This window comes from Pholis gunnellus (genome assembly GCF_910591455.1).
Source record: "Pholis gunnellus genome assembly, chromosome: 3".
Lineage (NCBI taxonomy): Eukaryota > Metazoa > Chordata > Actinopteri > Perciformes > Pholidae > Pholis > Pholis gunnellus.
The window spans coordinates 8649307-8664076 of NC_136529.1; the positions used below are offsets into that span (position 1 = coordinate 8649307).

A 14770-nucleotide genomic window follows, 5' to 3' on the forward strand; every position below is an offset into this window, starting at 1 on the left:
GTCTCTGTGTGTGACTCAGTGTTGCACCGTGGGATACGTTAACCCCCCCAGTGCGCCAGATTACATCCTGGCAGGAGTTGAATCAAAGCTTGCATGACCGTACGTGTGCGCTCGAAGTCGCTCCCGCTCGTGCACACACTCGGCAGCCTAAACGCGCCCACACATCTCCACAGCGCGGTCCAGCCATATCTTTGAGATTTCCCGTACCTGTGTAATTATGCTATGCTCACACGTTACACTTAAAAACACCCACTAAGCCTCAGCTGTCCATGCAGTATACAGCAACCACCTACATGTTCTTTTTACGGCCACTGCCGGTTCCTTCCTCCTTGTCTGTTAATAACCCTCTCTGTCCTGTCTATCCAGACTCTGTGGTGGAGACACTCACACGGATAGATGCGTGTGATGGAAAAAGGATGTGAGACACAACCGTGGCGATAGAGCCTCGTTTCCCAGAGGAACCAAGGAACAGCTGCTCACGCACACACACACAAACACACACACACACACATAAGGAGCGACTCAGTGCGGATCCGAGAGTGCCTCTATTCACAAAGGAACAGGGCTGTTTCATGTGTGTATGACTGTCTCTGTTTCAGCCGTCCTGAAATAGCCGGTCTCACAGTGAATCACTCTGCGATGCCTCGAGGGGCGGACTTGGTGTGGGTGCACTTGACTGTCTGAGCATGTTTGTCTTTGTCAGGACTCAACGATGATGAGGAGGATGATGATGATGGTGGCGCTCTCTTGTTGCTTTTTATCAGGCCGCAATAGATGTGTTCTCCATCAGGGTGGAAAGGAGAAGCAGCGTTATAATTACCTGCAGCAGGTGAAACGGCTTCTGTCCTTGTCAACTCACCAGTGTTCTCGCTCCGTTTCATTACAGCCCACTGCTCCTTTGTTTGTTTTCCTTGTCGATGCTTATTGATTTAGAACAGATTGAATCAACAGATAGGGATGACCTTGAATGTCTGTGCGTCGGCTTCTTTGAAGGTGTCCTGTTCGCCGAGTATTTGCATGCTAAACGGTTCTAACTGAACCTGGAACAGCTCCAAGGATACTCTGTGGTGAGCAGAGATGACACTCACGGCACACACACACTGCAGAGACGATTTGTTTTGTTTGAGGAAGGTTTGAAAGGCAACAGAATGTTTGTTTCTTTTCACTCAACAGCTTGTATCTTATGTCTTTAGATGTGTATGTAAATGAACAGCGTATGTTCTCATATATTTCACTTTGATACCATGTTTCCTCATGGAAAAGGATGTATGTCTTCATTCAAATATTAACAAAGTTTAAAAGTAAAGTGACATCCATATGCCCTCCTCTGAGTCATGTTACTGACTCTGAGTCCTCTGAGTATATGATAGCAGAGGATATAAAATGCATCTCTATCAAATTTGACCCTTTTTCAATTGGAAATATTGTGATAGAAATATTTACAGAAATACCTTTTGAAACATATATTTGGGACCAGGGCTGCTTTTATGTTTAATCAATGAATTGTTTAGTCTGTAAAATGCCCGAAAATTGCAAAAAAAAACAACTATCGCAGTTTTCCGGAGTTTTGTCCGACCAACAGTCCAAAACTCAAACATATTTAGTTTACAGTGATTGTGAAATCGAGAAAAGCAGCAAATCCTCACAATGGAGAAGCTGAAACACTGATGTTATTCCCTGACAATTGATTCCGTTTTTTTTAATCAATGAAATTATTTTTAAAATAGTTATTTTTCTGTGGCTCGACTAATTGATTAATCTTCTGTGTGCTGTTTGACATACAACAAGAACAATTGTTTGTATTATTATTATTAAAGTGCTGCATACTTACTCATCATTGGCTCTCTTCCCAGGTCTGCATATGGGGGCGGGCAAGAGCAAGCCCAAGGAGCCGGGCCAGCGCTCCATGAGCCTGGACGGCACCATCGGCACAGGCTCCGACAGCGGCCACTTCCGCCACCTGGGACCCGCCCAGCAGACTCAAACGCCCAACAGGAGCCCTGCCGTCGGGACAGGCAGGCGTGGGCACCAAGGGCAGCACCAGCTCGCCCCGACAAACACTCCTGAGCTGGCGCTGTTTGGAGGGGTGGACCACACGGGCACCATCACCTCGCCTCATAGAGGTAGGTAACGTTTTGAGACAGGGGCGAGTTGTGCAAGTATTGCAAAATATTACAGGACAACGTTTACTTCCCCTACAATCGCTACTAAATGAGAGTTACATTTTGAATTCTTGAAACTAATTGTCATTTTGTCAACAGTGTTGCAAAGCAGTAAAAAAAGAAAAAGCCGAGAAATAGATGAGAAGATCGATACCACTGTCACGTCTGCACGTTCAATGTGATATGCTGCATCCAGACACTGGTTAGCTTAGCTTAGCATACAGTGTGGAAACTGGGGTAAACAGCTAGCCTGACTCCCTCTACCAGCTTACCAGCCCCTCTTAAGCTCACAAAGCAAAACATAATTTCTCATTTGTGTAGTTCATACAAAATTGAAGTTTCAAAATGACAACACGAGGTTTAGTGGAGGGTGTATGTGCTATAGGCTATTTCGTGACCAGCTGCAGCGACTTCCACGAATCTCTGCCGGTTACCTGGAAATCTAACCGGGACAAGACTCCAGGAAGTCCCTGTGCCCGGCCAAGAAATAGTCCTGCACATAAAATCCTGTGTAATTAGTGAGTGTTGGAGGTGCTGGTTTGCAGTATACAGTTTCCAGTCTTTTTGCCTTTTCCTGGTTCCAGCTTCATATTGAACAGACAGACATGAGAGTGGTATCTATCTTCTCATCTAACTCCTCGCAAGAATCAAATAAATGCATTCCCAAGTAATGGTAAAAGTAATGCTGCATGCACAATGACTAGAGAATGCACAAAAGAGAGATGTTTTTTGTTTTTGTGTGAATGAAGTTGTGAATGGAAGCTGATTGAATAAGATGTGATGAGAGCTGATTTATCTGTGAGTCAGCCCAGGCAGTCCTGACCTGCTTTCAGTTTGAGATCACAAAAGTCCTGAGAAAAATATCTTTAAAAAAATGATTCACAATGAGTCATATGTCACATGTGAAAAACATTTTCCTATTCCCACCACAAGCTGCCAAACAGACTTCACACCTTCTCTTTGACTTTGAAGCCAAACTGTCCAGATTTTACGTTAAGCTGCAATGTGTCTAGACCGGCCAGATGGTTTGGTTAATGTTGCTCCGTCCAGAGAGAGGAGGGCTGCTGGTGTATCTGCTGGCCGCCGCCGCCTGCTCCTCCTGTGCATCTAATGAGCCAATCAATGATTGGCTGGAGAGTTCTCGGGTTTAGATCACAGGTTTATCAAAAGGAAGGGGTAGAAAGCTCCACAGAACATAGAGCGCCATCGGAATGATGGCGTCCTTCACGGACGATTGGCCACAAGCAATCTGGATGTCGATTTTTCTCATTAAGCCTTTGGTAAATTGTTATATACAGCTGCAGAGGCAAAATAGACCAGCTTTACAGTGGATAGAGCAAGATTATTTGGAGATTGTATTATTGGAGGTAGATCATGGAAAGGAATTGGAATATTCTTAGCGGGAAGTACCTTTTTGTCTTTAATTACATTCTTCCCTAAATGCGTATTTCTGTGTGTGTACTTTCTTGCAGGAGGTATCACTACATTTGTGGCGCTGTATGACTATGAGTCACGGACAGCGTCTGATCTGACCTTTAGGAAAGGGGACAGGCTGCAGATTGTCAACAACACGTAAGAATCAACAGCCTCTCTCTCTCGTGTAAATGTGTAAATGAATGAACAAAGTCAGAGCTGGTGACTGCGGAGCGATCTAGACAGCCGAGTCTGATCCTCTCCATCTGTTGACTGCAACCGAGCAGAACGGCACTTAACTAATGCATCCTGTTCCCCTTCGACTGCTTCTCGTCATCCTCATCTTTAAGCCACTCGAGTATCTTTCCTAACACCTCAATAATGTGGTTTCCTGTTGGACATCGGCGCATGTTGAAGTTTGTCTGCGTTGTGGTGTGATTTAGTGTCATTTCAGTCGCAGGAAGTGAGAATTGATGTGTAGGAACTGGAGCACAACTCCTGCACAGGTGTTTAAAATCAGAACAATGTTGTTTTCTCTTCCGCTGAACTCTTTCCATAATTTCCTGTCATAAGTCTGCTCTGCTGTTCTTTAGCTATAGTCTGGCACTACATAGTTGGGCTGAAAAATAGAATTAATTCATACATAACATTAATATTACAGTTTGAATATCTAGTTTACAATCATTTATGGATAATAAATGGGGAGATATTTCTTCATTCCTCTCTTCTAGAATTATTAAAACTGTTACAAACTGGAAAGTGTAACTTTTACACTTGTAGAAACACTGCAGCTCGTGTGACCCCACTGTGTAGTCCTGCAGCATAGCCGGCTCCTCTGCTATCTGTCTGTGCCGAGCTGCTTGCCTCGCTGGGTTTTTGATGTGTCTGCTGTGTCTGTTATCTCTCCCTCTCTCTTTCTCTCTCATGCTTCATGATTCCTCTTAGGAAAAAGTACAGCTTCAGGTCAGTAATACTTAATGCAATAAAAAAAAGAAAAATCTCACACAACCTTTTGTTCACTGTCCCTTCGCTGCTGCGCGGATTTGTCTGATCAAGCTCGTAGCGTAACTGCAATGAATTAGTAAATATTAGAGATGTTCTGTAGAGGGATGGTGCTCTAATTTGGTTGGTAGGTAACATATTGTTCGTCTCTCTATATAGAGCAACAGTTAAAGGTTTTAAAATGTAAACCGAGGGACTGCAAGTTGAACAAAAGGTTGCATTTGTCTGTCTATTTCCTCTCTTAACAATCTTGTTAGTGTGGGATGAGATGTGTTATTTTATTTTAAACTCATTCTTTTCGATCAAAGGTTTTTCTGTGCTTCGTAAATAACATTATGGGTTGTCAGTCAAACAATGTGGAAGCTTCAGAAGTAGACTTTCTTGCTAAGGCATAATCTGAGGACACATTCTGAAGCATCCTGTGCTGCAAATACTGTAATATTTAATGTTCTGGTGGTGATCCATTTTTTCTAGTTAGCAACACAACCCATGAAACGACCAAAACATAAGTTATCCAACTAAACAAAGCCTGATTTATGATGTTATTCTGTGCCATAGGCCTCATTGTTCTCCAAAAACTGTACACACACATACGTCTGTTGCACTGGTGTGTATATATATATCTGTTTCTTTTATTATGACTAATGTGGGCACTGTAATTTATTTTGAGTCAATCCCACATACACCTTCCGTGGGCCATAAATACGTATATGACACGTCCTCCAATGGGCTTTGGGCTGAGAGCCACAGAGCGGTTGCAAGTTTAAGTGCTTTCTCCATCAAATATTGTGTCCCTTGATTGGGAATAAACTAAAAGATCATTAAACCAAGAAGTGTTGTGTTTTCTGTATATTGTTGACTCTCTCTCTCTCTCTCTTTGTCACAGAGAAGGGGACTGGTGGCTCGCTCGCTCCCTGACGACAGGAGAGAGTGGTTATATCCCCAGCAACTATGTGGCTCCGTCCGACTCCATCCAAGCAGAAGAGTAAATGATCCTCTCCTTGTTTTACTCTTGCAGTTTCTCTCCTACAAATCTAAAGCATTTGTCTAAGTTCAAAGCCTGGGTGTGATTTTATTCTCTGCTATATCTACTTCTACAAGCTAATGCAAAGCGTATTGAGAGAATATTTCCAATATACCATCCACTACGGCCCTCTGTATTTACATTCAAAACATATTTCTGCCTGCCTGCTCCAGACGCTCAGTAGTAGCTTCTTTCTGATCTTATTCTCCGTGGCCCACTTTGGCAGGTGGTATTTTGGGAAGATCACTCGGCGCGACTCCGAGAGGCTCCTTTTGAACTTGCAGAACCGACGAGGAACCTTCTTGGTGAGGGAGAGCGAGACCACTAAAGGTGAGAGAGCAGACGCTCCGGAGGCTACGGTCGTTATCAAGATGGTCAAATTAGCGCTTATGGTGATGATCTCTAAAGCAATGTCGATCAATTCAACTTCACCATGACATTATTGTAAAATGCATGTTATTAACCATACAGCTGACAGGATTAATCGATTAGTTAATCAAAAGTTTTCAAATGTAAATATTTGCTGCTTTCTAACAGACAAAGGAACTAGTTTGAATATGTCAACCTGCGCTTTAGGAACATTTCACGGGTGTTTGTCACTATTTTATCACATTTATACACTGAACTTTTCATCGATTTTATTGTGTGATTTAATTGGGATTTTTATTCATAATTGAAATAATCATCGGCTGCAGCTCAACCTACACATATAACTTATTTCTCAAGATGAAGGCAATTGCTTCAAGAAATGTGAAAGTACAGCTCTGACATTGTGTATTTAAGGTAAGAGATATTATGAGAATCATGAAGCGTTGCCTGAAAATGTTTTTGCAGCCATTTTGAAAGACAAACATACGTTTTCAGAGATTGTAATCCAACAACAGACAGGAAGTGCATGCCTTCTCAGAGAAAAATCTGATTATAAAACATGTTTCATAAAACCTGAGCTTTTCATTTCTAAAATGTGTGAAAAAGGGACGTGATGGCACTTCATCTGTCCCTGGAGTCCACTCCACGTAGCAGATGAGATCTCACTTTGAAATAAGTAGATCTTTAGGGACTCAATTTAAAAGAGACAGAACCTTGTAATTAAGTAATTTGTTAACTGTCACGCAGGCCTATGGCGCTGTATCTTCGTTCTCTGGAGTTTTGCGTCTTTCTCTGAAACTCTGCAGTCGGATGTAGTCCTTGTGATGTCAGTGGGGTCTTCAGGGGGTTGTTTTGGCGGAAGGGAGGTGGGGAGGAGGAGGAACGGAGCACAGTGGAGTGTATTGGAGTGGGCCTTGTGAATGGATAGCGGTGAGTCACTTTGCCAGAATTAGGTCAACCTTGGAGGGTGCTGGAGTTCCTCCTGGCTATAAGTCTCTGTTCTCTTAACATGCACACACTGAGTGAGGGCAGGAGAGGCATGAAGAGAGGGGAGACTTGAGGGAAAGGGGGAAGATCAGGGAGAGTAGGAGGAGCTCTGGCAGGAAGTGTATTGGCCTCTGGGTGTGTTCTGTATTAGATGTCACATGTGAGGCTCATAGTGTGACACCCGATGAGCAGAAGCATAGCGCTCATATGAATAAAGCGTAAATCATGTCCGACTGGTCGTGATACATCTCATCATGCTCGGGCTCAGGCTAGAAGACACTTCAAATCCTCAAACACGGGAGTTGGAAACCATCATCTCAGCTTTTGTTAGCCATGTTTGCGTTACGATCTGGTTAAACTGCTGGAATAATATTGTGTCGATCAGGCAATTTGGATTAATAAACTGCCAGTTCAGTTATTGTGTGTCTTTACTGCACAAGAGTGAACACCGGATTAAAGAGAATTGATTTTTAATCTCCCTGTCAAGGAGGTTAGATTTGTCCGTTCACTTCTTAAAGCATGTTTTGTACACGTTTGATTCCTGTCACACTTGAAAGGTCTTATTTTTTTATTTTATTCCTATCATTAAAGCCGCTGTTCAAAACAAGTCAATAATTATCACTATTTCACTCTGATGATCCAACCTTACTTCCCAGTGGGTCCACCAGGGCAGGGACAGAAAGGCTTAGTTGGATTTCTGGGGCCCTTGAAGGGGCCATCAGGGACTTGCCCAGCACAGCTGCTCGGAAACTCCACCGAGCAGCTGTCTCACAGGGACACACGCGCCTCGTTTTATTGTTCTAACATGTCTCTGTCTGTCGTTTGGTCTTGTTCACAGGGGCATATTGCCTGTCAGTGTTGGATTATGACAACACCAAAGGCCTGAATGTTAAACATTACAAGATCAGGAAGCTGGATAGCGGAGGTTTCTACATCACCTCCCGCACCCAGTTCAGCAGCCTACAGCAGCTAGTCTTCCACTACCGCAGTGAGTCCTCACATCTGCTCTCTGACGGTAAACCTTTTACGACACTGTTTGCCCATAAACTGCCCGCTCACTCTCTCTTCTCGCCCCTCGTTCAGAGCACTCTGATGGGCTGTGCCACGCTCTATCGGACGTGTGTCCTGTGGCCAAACCTCAGACCCAGGGACTGGCCAGGGACGCCTGGGAGATCCCCCGAGAGTCCCTCCGCCTCGACCTTAAACTGGGCCAGGGCTGCTTTGGAGAGGTCTGGATGGGTAAGGACGACGCACCACTCCTTTTTAGTGGAAATGAATTCCTCTCAGGTTATGCATTGGATTTGCAAAATATGAGAATCATTTGCTCATTACGTGCGATGATGATGTGAATCCTGGTAAAAGCTGTCGCAGCTAATTTATTTCTCATAGAAGGAATGTTTTGACATTTTGAGAGACATATTTTTTTGCTTTCTGGCAGAGAACTCGATGAAAAGATTGCTATGATATCTGTCTCTTAAATTTAAGGCTACATTTAGTAGTTATTTAGCTTAGCATAAATACTGGAAACGGTGGGGAAACAGCTGGCCTGGCTCTGTCCAACGGTAACACATTTTCCCTTCCAGCACCTCTGAGATCACTGTCGTTTAATGGTAGGTTATGTGCTAGGCTAAGTGTTAGTTTTTACACTTTGGTTTTTGTACGGAGTAAACAAATGAGATTTAACATGTTAATTAGTGAGCTCTACAGTATTTGTGCTAAGCTAACGGGCTGCTAATTGTATAAAGAGTGGCCCTGATCTTCTCATCTAACCCTCTGCAAGAAAAGTGTATTTCCCAAAATGTCAAACTATTCCTTAAGTCTATAGCGCTTTATCAAAGTAGTCCTACAATTATGTTTTTTTTATTAACAGGCACATGGAACGGTACAACACGAGTAGCCATTAAGACCCTAAAGCCCGGCACCATGTCTCCAGAGGCCTTTCTTCAGGAAGCTCAGGTCATGAAGAAGCTCAGGCATGAGAAGCTGGTCCAGCTGTACGCGGTTGTGTCTGAAGAACCCATCTACATTGTGACAGAATACATGAGCCAAGGTAATACAGGATACCGACAGTAACACGTGATGGCTCGAACCTTTTCTGGTACTGAAACTGAAATGCTGCTGAAGGCTGGTTTATATTTCTCGAAATTAAATAAATAAATAAAAACTGAAATCCAGGTTTTCTAACATTTTATATATATTACTGCATCTGGATGATGGCTTGTGTTTTAAGGTTTACACATATAATGAACAACTAGTTGATTATTTGGAGCTTAGCTGTCATTACAAATGTTCATCTTTTTATCTTGCACTGGCAGGCAGCTTACTGGACTTCCTTAAAGGAGAAGCAGGAAAGATGCTTCGTCTTCCTCAGCTAGTAGACATGGCTGCTCAGGTAAAAATAAGCTTTGGTTCAGCCACACACAAAAAAAACCCCCACAATATTTGTATTTCTAATAAAATCCCTGTCCTCTCTGCGTCACTTCCTCCAGATTGCAGCAGGCATGGCCTACGTGGAGAGGATGAACTACGTCCACAGAGACCTGCGCGCTGCCAACATCCTGGTGGGAGACAACCTGGTGTGCAAAGTTGCTGACTTTGGTCTGGCAAGACTCATTGAAGACAACGAGTACACTGCGAGACAGGGTGAGTCCACTCTTTCCACAACATATTATTATTCTTTCATTTCCATCGAGCTACAGAGAGAAGTACATATTTGTTTACTGCTATAAAGCGATAATTAATGAATTGGGAATGACTGTTCTAAAATCTAATATATTTTATTCTACAACATGGTACTTTTAAAATGTACCCTTACGAAACTGTTCTTTTATTCCCCATGGTTGCTCAGGAGCCAAGTTCCCAATCAAATGGACGGCACCGGAGGCAGCTCTGTACGGCCGTTTCACCATCAAGTCAGACGTCTGGTCCTTCGGTGTGCTGCTCACAGAGCTGGCAACTAAAGGCAGAGTCCCCTATCCAGGTAAAGACTCGCGTAACGAATCAGCACCTGAACAGTTCTCCGTCCAAACAAGCACTTCTTTAACAAGACGAGCTGAAACAATTAGTCAATTCATTGATTTGTCAATCAACCAAAATTTTATCAGCAACTGTTTTTAATAGTTGAATAATTGTTTGTCATTTTTTAAGCAAAAATGGCGAAACTAGCTGTGAGGATGTCATCTTGTCCTCTGGGATATTGTGATGGACATTTTTTACTATTTTCTGACATTTTACAGAACAAACAGGAATATTCATCAGATTAATCTATTCTGATGATAATCATTAGTTGTAGCCCTAAAAATGGTAAAATTATTTAATGTTTTTGGAATTTCATGGATAAATATAGGATTTTTGATGTTGGTGTTTTCCAAATTTCTATAATATCATTCGTCAAATTTACTTTATTGGAAGGATTTTCTTTTGAGGAAGAAAGTCTGTCTGTTCCCTTCCTTCCTTCTAACTTCCTGTTTCTCTCGGCAGGTATGGTGAACCGTGAGGTGCTGGACCAGGTGGAGCGCGGCTACAGGATGCCCTGCCCAGCAGAGTGCCCCAGCTCTTTGCACGAGCTCATGCTCTCCTGCTGGAGGAAGGACCCAGAAGAGAGGCCTACGTTTGAGTACCTGCAGGGCTTCCTAGAGGACTACTTCACCTCCACAGAACCCCAGTATCAGCCTGGGGAGAACCTATAGAACCACACGCTGAACCGAACCCGGGGCGAGAACCTCAACACAGAACGACCTGCACTAACCGACCTCAGAGGAGCGCCTGTGAAACTCAACTGGGAGAAACTTGAGAATCTTCTGCGGAAGCAAAAAAAACGAGATAGAAACCTGCAGAAGTCCCATCATGTGCCATAAAGAACCTGTTACAGAAGAACCCGAAGAACCGCCTTTCTGCCAGCACTCACTGTTTACTGAAGGTTTTCCTGCTGAAGTGAGGTTCAAAGGCTCTGAAGGAGAACTCCTAGTGGACGGACTCTGGCTCTGATTTTATGTGTTTTTGAGAGGTGCGACTGATGTGGGAGGAACCAAATCAGGATCTACAGACGGAGCGAGGGGGGGAAAGAATAAACCTTTTGCAGAAGAGAGAAGGTCAAGGGAGGATATTTCGAGCATCAGCTGTTTAGCAAAACCTCCCTCTTTCCCTCTTCTGTTGTCTCTTTACCCTCGCCTGGTACATTTTTCCGCCCACAGAAGAGCACTGCCACTGTGGCTCAGGTGCCAAAGGAAAGTCTGTCTCTCTTCACGTCCTTTTATCTCCCCTCAGCCTCTCTCCTCTCTTTCTCTATTTCTGACTTTCAGTATCTCCCTCCAGTTTTCTCAAGTGCTGCTTCTTCAAAGTGTCTCCAAATAACTCAGCTCTGGAACTCTACGTTGCATCTTTACTTATGTTTACTTGGACAATATGCGTCCTGTGGTTTAAGGTTTTGTTCAGTGGCGGACAAAAAACAGTTGATTCTCTGGATTTCTCTTCATTTTTTCTGGTAGTGCAAAAAGTGTTCCTGGTAGTGCCGGGGTAAATGTACTCAACAGGCAGGTTCTGTAACACTGGAAGTTAGGTCAATGTCTCTTTTCTAGCTGTATTTCTTGACACACGCTGAACGTCCATAGCGGCCAGCTGGATCCACTCTTGACAATTAAAAATGATTTTGATGCAGGTAGTGTTTGAATGCTTGTTTTGTTTTTCTACCTTGATTTAACTGAAAAGTTGCATTGACAATAATCATCACTGTTATGTTGGCACTAAAGAGCAGTTTTGATAGTTTGAAGCTCATTTCCTCTGAGGCATAAATGGGGTAACTTTCATCAAACATTTATGTGACCTACTAAGAAGCTGATATGGCAACCAATCGTATTACTGTTTAATATTCAACTCAGCCCAAGATGGGAAGACCCCGAGTGTAAAAGTGTGCCAAACAAATGACATTTCTTTACTGCTATCCATGTATATAATGTTTTATCATCAAGGGGCTTACTTGGGGGGGGTTTAGTCTAGTTCTGTTGACTTCAATTTGACAATGAAACTCTGCACCATTTCCCCAGTAAACGTCATGCTAGTGAGTAAACCTGACGGGTAAACCTGTCAAGGATTCAAACGGTTTTCACTCACTTCGCAGCTGTTGTGTCCTTAAAGATATGCAACCAAGCGGTCCTACTGAAACTAACACTTAGATCAGGTAACTCTAATGAAACTGTGTTGATGACTTTACTATAAGAGTTGATTTTAAAACCAGTTAGCATGCTTTTGTGCCGTTCTTCTCTTGACCATTGGCTGGGTTTGTATTTATGCTGTACTGTACATCAACATGTGTATGTTTACTTTACTCAAGGTCTAGGTGACGGGATCACAAACGGACTTCTGAACATTTGTGCCATCAATCTAATTCCAATTTTTCTTTCAAATATCTATATATCTTACCCACTGCTGCCACTTCTCACTGTCATTCTGTACATACTGTAGCTCTCATACTGTAGGGTTGGTTTTGTATCATGTAAGCCACTTTCACATGGCAGGTATTTATGTTGGGTGTCACACATTTCACAGTGGTTTAGTTTATGACTTAGCCGATGCAGCAACAGTAGATATAAAGTTATAGCGTGTTGCCAACACACATGATGAAACCAGTAATTAAAATATGAGCCATGCAGCAATAAGAGATGGTCCGTGCCCTCTAAAACCATTCAATTATTATGAATCTGGACGGCTAATTTAATCAATGATGTGGACGATTCTGACGTTAAACAGGAGTTTGGGGTTGTGATATGACATGAACAATGAGGTCAAAGATGTAAATAGTATCTTAAACAAATGACTGTGACGATCATGTAATTTGTTTTTGTATAGTTTTTCTTTAACTGAAACTCCACGTTGAGGTTTTTACAGTGACGCACGCCTGCTCCCGAAATGTTTTAAAAATAACATGCTACTGTAAATGGGGCTTAAGGAATGTTTTCTTTTTTAATATTGGACTTATTATTTATGCAAAAGACAACTTAAAATTGGGCATGACATATATACATATATGTATTTCTGAGAACATCTTATCAGTGCTTTCCTCTAAGAATTGGTAATCCCCTGTTTTGTGCTGACGCACTGAACCGCCTGAGAGTCACTGAGACAATGTGGAAGTTGATGGGCTCATGACTAATATGAGTAACACCAAGGTCTGATTGGCTTTTCTGTGCCATATTAAAGAAGTGTCTGTCTTTTTTTTTTTAAAACATGTTTTTATGAATCTATGCAGTTTCGGTCTGGCATTCCTGCAACTTCATGGTTATTTTGTTCTAAAGTCAAAAACAAGGATCGTAAATAAGACAGTGTGAGCATTTTGTAAGGACTTCTTTTTGTCTTTTGTTTCTGATGTAACAGGATTGAAATGGGTATCGTGCCACTTTATGTTGATCTTTAAATGTGCAATAAATTATATTTCAAATGTGTTTTGATAAGAGTGTGTGCTGGTGTGTGTGCTGTCCTTTGACCTATGTATAAATATTGTGCTGTTTGGACATGACTCAGTGATTCCTCAATAAAGCCAAACGTTTAGAGAAGTGAGCATGTGACCGGAGGGTCAGGAATTTCAAGCACATTTAGGAACGAATGAAACGAAGCGTAATTGGAAAAAGGCAACATTTTTCTGGAGAGAATGTATTTGATTGCTGCTGAACATTTTTAATAATAGTTTCAGTTGCGGCAAAACAAAGAAACTGAAATAAGCTGCATTTTATCTTGCTGTTGAAATTGAAGTGCGGAAAGAAGTTAAGGTTAAGTGTAAGGGGTGGGCGATAAATTGACCTGGAAGTGGAAGTTAGTGCCAGAACAGATGCAAAAAACGTTAAGACGGTATCAGCTGAAGAGGAAGCACTGAAAGCAGTTGGAGCTTATCATTTTTGAGCAGTAAGTACTACTTTTACGCAAGCAAAAGATTCGGAGTACTTCATCCACCGCTGCATGTAGGTTGAAGGTCTGGTTCAGGTTCCTTCTGTGTGTGACAGTCGACCCCTGCTTCCTTCAGAGCGGCTCAAGTGTTTTTGTCCACACGGGGGCAGTATTTGTCAGGAGTATCAAGGACACTCAGTGGACGAGGAGCTGGAGGACACGTTGAAGTGCAGATCAGCAGCAGCAGATTGCAACACACCTGCTGCGGTGGCCTCCACTAAATAACATTAACCTTTAGTGGTCTTTTATAGACGGCGTGAGGGAGGATACCTTTTTCACAAAATCTCTCTCATACTGTAGTAGTTTATGTGGGGACCTCATTGGCTCGCTCACCTTTTTCTCTCCCTCGCTTGCTTTAAATCCCCCTGAAACCAAATGCAACTGTTAATTGATTACATATGAGCTCTCCTTATATTGGCTTGAATTAGAGGCCACACTGAGCCCATCAGCAGCTAACGTTTCCCCATTAATGAGCAGCTACTCTTTCCTTCCCTGCTGTGAATAGAAGCAAAAAAACATCAGTTGATGAAGTGCTTCATTTCTAACGTACAGTACGTCTGTGTGTGTGTGTGTGTGTGTGTGTATGTGTGTGTGTGTGTGTGTGTGTGTGTGTGTGTGTGTGTGTGTGTGTGTGTGTGTGTGTGTGTGTAACTGGCTGTTGTTTTTCCCATCTACTGAGCCAGAGTGCGAGTCATTTATCTCAGTTATCCAGACAGTGTCAGAGCTCCATCTGTGAAAACAGTAAACACACTGACTCACACTCTCTAAGTGACTGCCATTGATACCAGACAACACAGCACTGCGGATACACACAAGGATATAGTATGTCTGCTCTCTCTCTCTCTCTCACACACACACACACAGACTGGGCTACAGT

General features: G+C 42.7%; 1 protein-coding gene across 2 annotated transcripts; it reads left to right on the forward strand.

Annotated features, from left to right (window-relative positions):
• Positions 1-1861: 1861 nt before the first annotated feature.
• On the forward strand, positions 1862-13394 carry LOC306715774 (proto-oncogene tyrosine-protein kinase Src-like; the record flags this gene model as incomplete). 2 transcript variants are annotated; one of them, XM_079186244.1, is made up of 11 exons in its annotated part: positions 1862-2127; positions 3627-3734; positions 5464-5562; positions 5828-5931; positions 7796-7945; positions 8041-8196; positions 8828-9007; positions 9273-9349; positions 9447-9600; positions 9806-9937; positions 10438-13394. In XM_079186244.1, 11 exons carry the CDS (start codon positions 1862-1864, stop codon positions 10644-10646), a joined length of 1635 nt encoding a protein of 544 aa, XP_079042370.1. In that variant the 3' UTR covers positions 10647-13394. The 2 variants fall into 2 exon arrangements, with proteins under 2 accessions (XP_079042370.1, XP_079042369.1); XM_079186243.1 differs by having other exon boundaries at positions 1862-2123; positions 3635-3734.
• Positions 13395-14770: the final 1376 nt, after the last annotated feature.